This window comes from Topomyia yanbarensis, chromosome 3 (assembly GCF_030247195.1).
Source record: "Topomyia yanbarensis strain Yona2022 chromosome 3, ASM3024719v1, whole genome shotgun sequence".
NCBI classification, from domain to species: Eukaryota; Metazoa; Arthropoda; class Insecta; order Diptera; family Culicidae; genus Topomyia; species Topomyia yanbarensis.
The window spans coordinates 271,747,046-271,759,644 of record NC_080672.1 but is presented as its reverse complement, the minus strand read 5'-3'; the positions used below and the strand labels follow the sequence as shown (position 1 = coordinate 271,759,644).

General features: G+C 37.5%; 1 protein-coding gene across 12 annotated transcripts in view; it reads right to left on the bottom strand.

The window, feature by feature from the left end:
- The window catches only part of LOC131694274 (transient receptor potential cation channel subfamily A member 1), a 91,240-nt gene extending 78,641 nt beyond the window's left edge, over nt 1-12,599 (bottom strand). For 5 of the 12 annotated variants that reach the window (XM_058982864.1, XM_058982866.1, XM_058982865.1 and 2 more), the window contains exon 1: nt 2,218-2,505. Coding sequence is in view for 7 of the 12 variants with exons in the window: in XM_058982858.1 (XP_058838841.1) it covers nt 11,104-11,268; nt 11,355-11,480 (291 nt within the window). In the remaining 5 variants the exon portion in view is untranslated. Of the gene's footprint in view, nt 1-2,217; nt 2,506-11,103; nt 11,269-11,354; nt 11,684-12,396 lie in introns of those variants that run through there. The other 7 variants (XM_058982858.1, XM_058982859.1, XM_058982862.1 and 4 more) reach the window with 3 other exon arrangements.

Sequence of the window (12,599 nt, the reverse complement as noted above, 5' to 3'; positions counted from 1 at the left end):
GTACAATGCATGGCTGTTTAAAACAAAAGAAGTTCAGCGTGGCCACCGAAATTGCGGGAGACCTTTCTAGAGGTTCTAATACTAACAATTAAGCGGATAAAAAAGAGGTCGATTATTTTTTCCCTCTACACCAGACGCCTCCCTTAAGAAGCACAAAGTTAAAATAAGTTATTAGAAGGATTTTTCTAGTTCAATTCTTTTTCTTTTATGTATTCGTTCGAATCAGGACGTTTTGCTGATAACTATGTCTTCTGATTCGGGTCGAGAATTGTGTGAAACGATTCAAACCTTACCGGCACGACTCACATGCACGACATAAACCAGTAATTCGTCATCTCGCTTCTGTTGCGTCGTCGCACAGAGGAGTAATTGGGGTCGAATGCTGGCCAATATTATTTTTTTTTGCAGCTACTGCTGTTATTACGCCTTAATATGAACTAAAATATACTATAACTAGTTTTTGGACCTTTTTGGCATCTATCCACCTACCAGTGGGGAGGTCAATTTTCTATATCCTTTTGACTACCAGTATTTTCGAGGTGATCTTTATGAATACATAAGTTTTTACAGTTGCATAAACAGTTGATCAGTGGAAAAGAGAGAAGAAAACGGACGCCTTTGCACTTATTCATAGAGATACATTTTGCCAAACATAGTATTTGGCCCTACATCATTTCGGTGTACCTCAAATCAGTAAACAATCAATATTTTCAAATCGTCGTGGATCGGTAAATATCGGAAGAGTTTGAATGTTTTTTAGATAGCCCAAATCTTGTTTTGTAATACTGCTTCAGCAACATTGCGGTTGACAGTTATAGTTACGAGAACTTAATGAATTAGAACCTCAGATAGAACTGTTGATACCTAATTATCCTCATTTTCAGACAAACAAAGTGTCCGACGAATGTATTTTATTAAATTCTCAAGCATCGAAAGTGTTCGATTGTGATGAAAAAATATCCATTCTTCACTCAATTCTGAGTTGACTCTCAATATACGTAGTGCAAGATTTATTGTCGAATGAAAAGTTCTATTTGACGTATCATGTATCTGGATTTTATCCCCGCCTACAAATAATATGACCTGATATACAAAAACGATTGGTCCAGTATACAATATTCGATACTGATGTGCATCGTTTCGTCTCATCAATATTTTCATCAATCACCATCACTGACGATAAAACACTTTCCTTCACGAATCACATTTAAGGAATCCAAGTAATGTAAGTAATATATTTAATGTTTATATCCTCTTATAAATAGGAATTATAGGCTTTGCTAAGAGAGCAATCAAATAATTCTTGAGCATAAAATTTAGACCGCCAATGTTAGGTGCAGTGGAATTTGGACAAGTTTGTGTGCTACTAGGAAGAGAACGCTTCAAAGGATTCAGAACAAAACATAACCATATTAGAAATTATGCCGAAAAGTATTATGTCGATGCAGTTATCAATTGCAATGATTCGCTCTTTTTATAATTTATAACTTTGTTCTTGAGATTCGTTTAACTCCTTGCTTCATTTCACAAGCATGTATCAGGAATTTCTACAGCAAAAATCGAAAGCATATTATACCTCAATAGTAATTAACCGAATCATCTAAGCAATAGGGATATAAAAGCACAACTTGTAGCTGAACACCCAATATAATGCTTTAAAAATGCAATGCAAACTGAAAATATAATCAAATTAAAACTAAATTTCAAAAGTGTGTATATATTTATGATTAAATAGTATTCAAAAATTGTTCCGTAATGCGGTATACCCTAAACTTCATTTTCAAATTAAGACTCGGCATTCTGGTCTATAGAAAAACATTCGAGAGTTGGTGGATAATTAAATATCCTTCAAAAATTTTTATTGAATAATTTTGTGACAATTCCGCATAATAACTTTTTTAAAGTTTCTGACATCATCGATCATAATATTTTTGAATTCGTGATTTGAATTCACTCATCTCTGCAGAACAAATTTTTGCGATCGTTGAAAAACACTTCTGCGCTAATATAACTATTTTCCCAGCACTAGCAGAAATTCATTCCAAATAAAAAGGCGTATCACATCTACGTTCGATTTGAGCTATTTATTATCCGTAAACATTATAACGAACTGTGCAAACATTTCATCTCTCCAAAGGTTAGCTACCGAAAACCCGTGTCAATCACAACCAAAGCTTCCCATCATGATTATGGACATAACACTTCGAAGACCGTCACCATGCTGCCACAAAAAGTATCCAATCAACGTTTGTAACCACGCATTATTCCACTAAAATGCACTGCTCGTAAGCATTCTTGCACAGCTTCATCACTTGTCACTATTACTTTGCTCCATTTGGTAATCCGTGCACGCTGCACTTAAAAATCACACCGATTTAATTCAATATGAGGAAGGGGCAGGTAAACGATAAACCGGGCAAGCAGAGAAAAGCTGGAAGGAGGAAGTTTCCTTGATGGGGGACGATGTATCTGCAGTTCCTAGCGAGATACGTATCGCGTCGCGGTTCAAGTTGAACTGAAGATCTGCAATCTTCGACTTGTTATTTTATAGCATGATTTTCCATCATACCGGTAAAATCATTTCGCTTCCCTCGTCGGTCGGAAATTTTAACAGACACGAAAATCGACAGGATTTTTACTCGCTCTCTCTCTCTCCATTCATTTCAGCTCCCACTGGCATTGAATGAGTGAGGTCCGGTGCAGTTGATCCCGTTATTTGTAGTTTTATAAAGATGTTTACTAGTTCAATGAATGCAACTTAATGAAAAAATATGTTCAATCAATTTTTAGAGATTGACTTCGCCAATTATCCCCGTAGTTGGCCACTGTGCAAGATGTGTAAATGTATTGCCTTCAGCAAAGTTGTTGAAATCGATTTAGCGGATTTTAAGAAGTCAACGACCATGTTCTAAAATGGAGTGTAAAGACATTTCTGAAACTTTTTATTGGAAACAGACAGATGGCCAGTTTGAGTCTTTAGCCAAATTTAGAAAAGATATTTTTTGCAAAACAGTTGAAGATACCAATATTTCAAGGTGCTACGATGTTTATCGAAAGTTACAACTTTTTCTTCCATAAAAATAATCAAGAAGTAGCCAATTTTCTCAAAAGTTGCAAAAGTATGCAGATTAAATGCTGTTTTCTTGAATATACCGCCATCGAGGTCTACTTTGCGCCCCTAGAAGGAGTCGGCTTAACACATAAATTATAGAATGGTATTTGGGCTTTTATCGAACAATATTTTTGTGAAGGTTGTCATGCAAAAATCTGCTACACCCTTAAAAAATGCCCCTGCAACGAAAATGTCTAAATGCCTGTAGAAAATGATTAGTCTTCTATACTGGGAAAACTTATAAAGTTGTATCGCAAATCCAAGATGGTCGGTCATGATTTTCGACGTAATTGAAACAATCTTGGTGGAATTGCTGAAATCCATACCAACGTGAATATATACTTTGATAGTATCTCTTGAAATGAATTCTGACCGTGCTCGTTTTGTTTTGTGAATTCAATATCCAACTAGTCAGAACTTCATATTTTCGGCTGCTCAATTACTTTCAAATTTCCACAGCACTCTTAATCACATTAACCTTCTTTAGGTGTTGGGGTCAATATGACCCCAAATGAACATTCAGAATGCGATAACTTTTTAAGTTTTGCACCTAGAAGTTTAGAATTTCTTGACTTTTCCTCTTTCATGGAGAGCAACGATTTTCAATAGAGTTCAAAATTTTCGCTCATTCCTGAAGGGCTGTACAAAAAAAGTTACGAATAAGGTGTTAGCGGATCATATTGACCCCGATTACGAACTCAGTTTTGAAACACGGTTTCAGCCAAATCTATATGAACTGGTACTTTAAATGTTTGTTAGAGTTTCAATTTTCAGTTTCTAGCAAATGTTACCGTTTTCACCTGGTTGGTCAGTGGGAATCTGTGCCGAATGGAGTCATGTTTGGCATCCATAGATGTATGCAGAACTGTCATCATAAATCACAGGTTTATTGACAATATATTCTAATAATAAACACAAACAAAAATGAGAATGTATATATTAAATTTGTACATGATACGATCGATCTTGGATGTCCCGCATTACGATTCCGATGCCAATTCCGGGGGTACAATAGTATACCACCGGCATCGGCCAAACATGACCCCATTCGGTACCGATTGCCACTGACCAATAAGGTGAAAAACGGTAATATTTACCAGAAACTGAAAATTTACACTCCAACAAACAATTTAAGTATCAATTCATATAGATTTGGTTGAAAATGTGTCTTAAAACTGAGTTCGAAATCGGGGTCAATATGACCCGCTATTCGTTACAAAAAGTTAACACTTAAAGGAGGTTAATCTATCCGGTTGTTGAACGTTCGATTTGTTTCTAATAAAACAACGGCTTACGTAGATCATCCGGAGGCCGTTTTGGTGTTCTGCTTCGTACGACAAATGCTATGGGTATCAGAAAATTACTAATTAGCCTGTAATTGAGACTAATTAATTTATGGTGTCCTGGAATGACACTTCTTTGATGCGATTCTTTGATATCTTTATTGTGTAATTTGGCCTGTTACACTCGTTCTGTGACTTTCGGACCGATCGGTCTATCTTTCCAGTCCGTGCAGTCCGTACTGCAAATCCGCTGCCAAGGTTATCTTGTGCATTCTCCGACTCGTCGAGGTTTCAGTATTTCTTTCGTTCCTTTGTGTTTCTGCGAGTTACCGTTATCCGGCAAGTCAGCAGTGAAGCAGAGTTTTTTTTCTAGTAAGCCGTCTGGATACCTTTACATACACAAGTTAAGTATCGCTATATGATTACACTTTCCATTCTTGTACACAGTACCAGCTTGCGCTCGGCAATAAGCCCGTGCAAAAATGACTTCCTCTGACAGTGGTTCATCTCAAGGTCTATACAAAATCGGCTCCCCGGCTTAAGGCTTACCAATGCTGTGTCTGAATCTATTGCAGATTTCTCGAATTCTGACGGAGCGGTATTCAGCCGTGACAGAAATATCAAAAATTTACCCTGATAAGCTTCTGGTGGTGGTAAACAGTTTAAATCAGACGAATGATATTGCTGACTACGGGCCTTTTGCGAAGGAGTGTAGAGTGTATATACCAGCTAACAGGGTTGAAGTCTGCGGGGTCGTTTCCGATTCGAGGCTAAGTTGCGAGGACCTGCTGATACGTAGAACTGGCTGTTTCAAAGACCCGATGCTTAAGACAGTGAAGATACTGGAGTGCAAACGTTTGCATTACGCATCAGTCGCAGCTGACGGGAAGAGAGCATACGTTAGGTCAGAGTATTATTGGGTGACCTTCACCAGTTCTGCTCTACCTAACTACTTCCTCTTTGACAAGGTTCGTCCACCTGGTTGCCTCTTTGTGCCGCTGATCATGAACTGTACTAACTGCAAACAATTGGGACACACAGCCTTCCATTGTAGCAATAAGGTGCGTTGTGGAAAATTCGGTGGGAATGAAGTGAATGATTCTAGTGGAATGGATGTCGAAAATCGTCTCTACTGTGAGGGAAACTCACATGATCTGCCGACATGTCCCGCGTAAAAACAGCGCGAGGAGAATCTTAAGCGTTCGCTTCAGGGACGCTCTAAGCGATCTTTTGCAGAAATGCTAAAGAGAGCTATTCCATTGGCCTATACGAACATCTATACCAACTTGTTCACTGACGAGGGTGACTGTGATGAACCCCAGGAGGGAACATCTTCTTCTGTGCCTAAAAGCAATAGAAAAAGGAGAAGCATTTCCTCCCCCAGGCTTCGTCGTAAAGGCCAGAAGGTGTCTCTTCAAGGTCCCCCGAAAATAACTACTCGAGGAAATACTGGTGGAACCCCGAAGCAAGTCGCTCCCAGTTTCAGAAACCTGAGCTCAGAAAAGTTTCCAGCACTTCCAGGAACATCAAAACCGAAATGCGATGCATTTTCATTATGCTGAACAAGACTTACTCCAGAAATAGACCTCAGCTTCCACGATTTTAATATTATTCGCTTGGATCGAGAAGACTCTTACGGAGGAGTACTTTTGAAGATCAAAAAAGCAATTCTTTCAATGGAATTGACTTCTCCTCCACACCAGGCATTGAGGCTGTCGCTCGCCAAACCCGAATTAAAGGTAAAGACTCTTGCATTGCTTCCATCCAAGGATGCAACATGCCTACCTTTTCTACGGCTGTAATATTTTTGCCCACATTCTCCTTTCCCATACGACGCTGCTGTCGTTCGCTACAGCAGGACGCTGTACGGCAGCCTGCGTGCAAGGCAGTAACATGACAAAAAACACTGATCCTAGTACTGCCACCAGACGCGAGCGGTACAGCTTTTCTTTCCTTATTTTACACTTTTCAATATTTTTAATACGTTAAAATTTTTAATCACAAGCAACGACAATGAATACGTTTCATTTACGCCACGACCGACTTCAAAGCTTTCATGTGCGAGCCTCTCTCTTTGAATATGCAGAGAAGAGAATACAAAGCGAGAGGACAAACTTCACTACGCCACACTCTCACCGAGAAATCGAAGTACAGCAGCAAAACAAAAATGCATTTTACTGTTCTACGGAGAAGTGTATACACGGTTTAGCTACTGTTCTGGCAGGAGCAGTAGTGATGCGTCGCTGTAGCGGGCTGTACGGCTTGTGGAAATGTAAATGTACCGGGAAATATGTAGTTTGCCGGTACCGTTCGCATCCCTGATTCCACCTACATCCCCCCTAGAGTCTCTGTTAGCTACCGACGGCTTGGCGATATTGCGGAACTCCTCTACGCCCAGAGCACAGTAGTCCTAAAGATCAAAAAAGGGTTTTTTTTTTAAGATTGCGTCAAAACTGTTGACTTTAGCAATGTAGTGTCTTTGAGAAAGTTTCTTGGAATAGAACTCCCCTTCTTTCCGTTTTATCGGATTCATGATTGATCCCCCTAATAGTGAGTTACGAAATTTAATTTCTTCAATAATTCAGATAGGCAAATATTTACTTCAGAAAAGTAGTAGAGAAACTCGTTACAAATATTTTACCTGAAGAGTTCAACTCTCTATCTTTTAAGCTTTTTGAAAAATGGGGCATTATTTGTTAAAGGGCCCTTAAAAATAGTTTTTGCATCATAAGTTTTCTTATATATGTTTCCATTATATAAATGTTCTAGAACATTGTTTGGATGTTGAACTGCATTAGGGACCATCCGTAAACTACCTATGATCGCATAGTTGTCCCGTTTTCTATGGGATTTCATATCTTTATGGGACTGATATACGATCATGGGCAGTAAATGACGTAGCATTATATGGGGGAGCGGGAGTTTTGTATTTTGTGATGATGTCTGACGACAGGGGGGTAGTGGATCATGTCATGCTACGTAGCTTTTTTAAAGGGGAATGGGGGTTGACCTAATGTCACGACAATCGTACCCGTTTCATCTAACTGACATCGTAATTTATTTTTTTATTTTGTACGGAACAATGGGGGGAGGGTTATCGCCATGCTACGTAATTGCCAGGGGGTATTTAGAGGTTTGTGACAAAATGCTACGATGTGGGAGTTAACAATCACTCAAAAAATGCTACGTCATTTATGGATGGTCGCTTACTTTTCCGAAGTACGAATCTTGTGCGACATCCATTTTAGGATCATTTGGTTCATTTCAGGAGAGTTTATTTATGCACGGGCCTAGAGCCAGAAAAATGAAAACTGAAGCATATGAAGAAAGAGACAGAAATCGTTGGGAATATAATTTGAAAGACAAGTCTGAATTCGATGGTAAAGGAATAATTTGGTCATTTATCTTACATGATATAGGGCTGGATGTGACCTATTTTATTAGAAACTGGAACGAAGAATATGTGAAAAACTAAATCAGCAATGGATCATAAACGCATCTTTGTTTCACTTCCCGAGCAGAGTCTGACAACAAATTGAAAACTAAACTTTATGTTGTGATGTTCGGCAAAATGATTACTCAGGTTATTGTCGTTTTGGTCGTTTTAACGGTTAAAAGATCAAAATGGAGAGCAGCAAAATTGTCCTATGACATCAAACAGAAAACTAATTCTGCTACCAGTGAGAGTAAATTGAAAGCTCATTAAGATGTTGGATTTTTTTGATAACAAAACATGTATTCACTTTGATGTTTCACCAAAGAAATATTAACATAGAAAATTCTTCTAAGAAGCAAGGATGGAAAAATGAGATCAAAATTTGATATCATATTTAAAAAATCTAAAACTGATAGCAAAATAAGATTTCAATTTAATGCTTTTATCGAAATATGATTTTTACTTGTTGCAATTTTGCTGTTCGACTTTGCTCAGGTTGCTTGTGCAAAAAAATGAGTGCGTGCTGTTTGAAATATAACCGGAATGTCGCGACGGCCGTTGGACTAATAATTTAAATCTAATGATGTGCACCGTAATCAACAATCCACCAATCAATTCAAAGTTCCTAAAATTGTTTTCTCAGTGTACTTGATATACGGTAGAGTGCCAATATTGTTGGTCATCCTAGATTTTCAAACCGGACACACCTCAACAATATTAGCAGATTTTTTCTTGAGGGCAATCAAAAACAATGTCATAAAGCGTCGAGATCTGGTGTAATGTTGAAAAAATGCCTTTGTGGCACAAGAAAAATTTATGAATTGACATGGAACTTGAGTTTGGAAATACAGCTTTCATTTTTTTGCATGCCAAATATTTTAGAAATCCATGAAATGTCAAAATTTGGTGTCAATTCGGAAAAAAACAACATTTTAAATTTTTATTTGAAAATCTCAGTTTAAAAATTAAAAGTACCACAGAGGAAATTTTGGCAAAAACAATTTTTTGAGAGAAGATAACTCCGTTGTTGTTCATGCATTTCTAAGACATTTGGCATAGAAAATAATATAAAAGTAGCCTTTTCAAACCCCAGTAATAAATCAAATCCCAGTATCAAATCAAATCCTGAATTTTTAAAGTTTCATAAAGGCTATCTTTAAAAAAAATATTTTAGGGTGGCAGTAGATCTCGACATTTCATTATATCCTAGGCCATTTAGCATAAAAAATTCGAATTCAATTTATGAATATTCTAAGGGTGCCTTTGTGTTTTCTCACGGGATAATATATTTTGCAATTTGACCGATTTGTACAACCCCTTAATCGTGTCCAATTGAGCTAAAATTTTGCAAAGTTACATTATTCGAGGTGCGAATGTTGTTGAGGTGCGTCCAGTTATTACATTCGATTGTCATCAGTTTCCCATACGTCTCATTGACACCCAAATATTCAGTCTTCTGAATAGATGCTCCCTCCGTCACCTTCAAACACCTAGCGTCAACTGTTTTTATAAATATAGAGTAGAAGCACAGAGAACAGACATCCATGATCGAACAAAAATATTTAAAAAACGTGTGTAAAAATTTAAATTAATATACGATAAACACTAGCACCGCCACACCAACCTTCCCAACTATCCGTCAAATCCATTCCGGAACCGGTTCGAAATCTTGAATGGATTCAGTATGTAATCTTGCTCAAAGAAAACAACCGAATTCATGCTGGAAGTCCGAACCGGTTCCGGACTAGTTTGACTGGGTAGCGGAACAACCGCTGTCAATTCTGTCGAACTCAGCCACAAAAAAACATGACGACAGTAGCGCACCTGGTTTGGATATCCCAGCTACCTTCGAAACCGTTAGAGATTTTACACAAATTGAATGCTGAAGATGGACGTCTATTCTCTGTGGTAAAACATTTGTGGCAGTAATTTACGAGAAATGAACCACAGTCAAACATGAATTAAGTTGGGTGTAGGTGTGCCATTTCCATGAAAACAAATTATTTTATAATGTGGAACTGAAGAAGAAAACCAAAGTAAATATCAAAGGAGCGCAAAACTGACTGCCAAGGGCGCCAGAAGACCACACTCTTAGAAAAAATGAAAATTACATTTGACGTAAACAACCTAACGACGTATTTTTCCATCCGATATGAGGATTTCACATGCTATGATATGTAAAATTGAATATTGTGACTCTTTTGATGTAAAACTCAGGCTGAATGACCTAGGAAAAGCCGAGCATCCCACATTTTTACATGTATTTACATGTAAATTTAAGTGAATTGGGACGCTCCTTTTATGTGCATCTGGCAAGACGTAAAGTTACACGACTTTTTTTGCTGTGCATGCTATGGCTCTGAAAGCATTATGCAGTTTCGGGAAAACAATATGAAAACCACTATTATTCTGCGATTTTTTCATGAACATTGTGAAATTGATTATCAAATCAGTTGAAGAATAGTAGAGTTATTATTATTTTTCTAGATTAGAAACTTGCTCTCGTGTCAGGCATTGTCGCGTACTATAGGATTCTAGAATTATATCTTCCGTTTACTTTAACGAGTTGTGCCAAACTCGCATAGTATTTTCAAAAAAAGAACATAACAAAGCACAGGTTAATAGGTTAAAAAAGGACTGCACAGAATTTTTTTTAGTACCGAAAATCCTGAAAAATAGTTTTTTGCTATAAATTAAGATTTTGAGGGTATATCAATTTGATCAAACGTCGTTTTGTGTTGCATTTAACCAAACCTACAATTTTTAACAGACCACTTGAAAAGTACATTTTTTTTATTTTGTAGCACCGTGCTATCAACTTGGAATGATATACTCAAACCAAACGTTTAGCTCCTGTCGTCAAATAACTAGTCTAGTTTTTTATTTTAATTTTATAACTGATTTGCTTTGTGTTTATAGCCCATGTGTGTTATTTCTCTTATTTGTCAATTTTCTGCAAAATAGCAACCAAACCATACAAACAAGCCGAAATAATTGGTATACCCCCCTAATGAATAAGACTATTCACACCTTCGTGATCTAAGAATGCATGTCAATCGCATAAGTCCCACGTGTTTGATTTGTGGCGTTTGCTTATTTGATTCACATATGATGTCAACGTGTCAAGTTTTTAGAACACGTGCATCTGTTCTCATTTGTCGTACTTTCCAGGAGCTAGCACGTCTATTCGATTTTGAATAGGCAAAATATTCCTCCTAAACAGCACCATGAACGATAGTTAAAAATGCCAAAAAAAAAAATCATTGACTTACCCGTAGAATCCGGAATGGGCTCTCGCTTAGAAGACAAACGTCGGCGTCTGCGGACTGCGATAGTATCGATTGTAATTCACTGTTCTCCAATTGGTTCATATTATCCGATTTACTGGAATAAAGGAAACTTCCACCCGATTTTCTAAGTCTCGAAAGCAACCAATTCTATAGGAAAAGAACGCAGGAAAAAAACACGGAAATGCTGACTGTTCAAGATGCTCGAAAACAGTAAAACTTTCGTTCTTTCGTACCCCAAAGTGTGGTGCAATGCGTAGCTCATCGTCTTCCGGCGGCGTACAATCATATACACCTAAACTGCGTTGCGTTTCCGAACGGACTGATCTGGCACTTTGTATCAGATAGAGCGGAGTGGGCATGGCTGTTAGCGTTTCTCTATCTACTATTCAAGCATGCTGCCGCGTGATGCGGAACCGCTCCGGTATGCACTGATTTGGGCCTATTATCACCAACCTGGTCGGGCACCGATCATTGGTGGTTTGTTCTATTCTTTTCGCACAGGTTTCTCTCAATGTTCCAACCTAAACTAACTGATCAGCGTCTATGAAAAGATGAAACTGAACTAATAGCGTTGAATTTTTCGATTCTGTTATTAAAATTTAAATGCCAGGCAAATCAATCACATTTTAATCAAAGTAAATCGTGTAATTTGGCATTTTATATTAAATTATATCATATTATTAGCAAAATGAAAAGCATAGAAATCGAATGATGACTAAGGATCACAGCGCAAAGTCATTTGGCCTGTAATATCACTAAAACTGTGCATGCAACTAAAACATAAAATTGTTCACGTTGTCACTTCCATCGGCACATCCAAGTATCCTTTCTATCTTCTGCTTTAATGTTGATACGCAATTAAAACAAAGTGTCTTCGACCATTTATTTTCAATGCTCAGTATCATCACAAGCAATTTGACTCGATTCGATAAAAAATTCGACAAATACTACTAAAATTGTTGAAAAACTATTTAAAAGGTTCATTGCTGAACGATTTTGAATTCAATAAACTAAACATCACATAGATCACGAGAAATTTTATAAATTTTAATCTATCAGATTTTGGTAAAATATTGTTGAATTGAGTAGAAATGTAACTTTCAAACAATTCCACGTTAGTTTATCCTTTCATAACCAGTTTTTTAAAATAGTCACGATGCCATATGGATTTCATCCTACTTTAAACGTTCTTCTAATTCGCTACGTAAACAGATCAACTATCGCTGCCCACGATGTATATACGCTTTCACTGGTATGTATCCATAATTCAAACACCTGCTTCCTCACGCAATGCCGATATTCACTCTCTCGCCACTCGATACAATGAGTTTTTAAATGGATGTAGATTGTTGATTAAACACTCCAAATTTGTAGTAGCACTTGATATCCACCATCAGGCAGCCAACACTTTTCCCGTTCCGGGGTCACTAGCAAGAGACGCACGTTTGAACTTCGCGGCGGTTGGTGAAAAACTGACT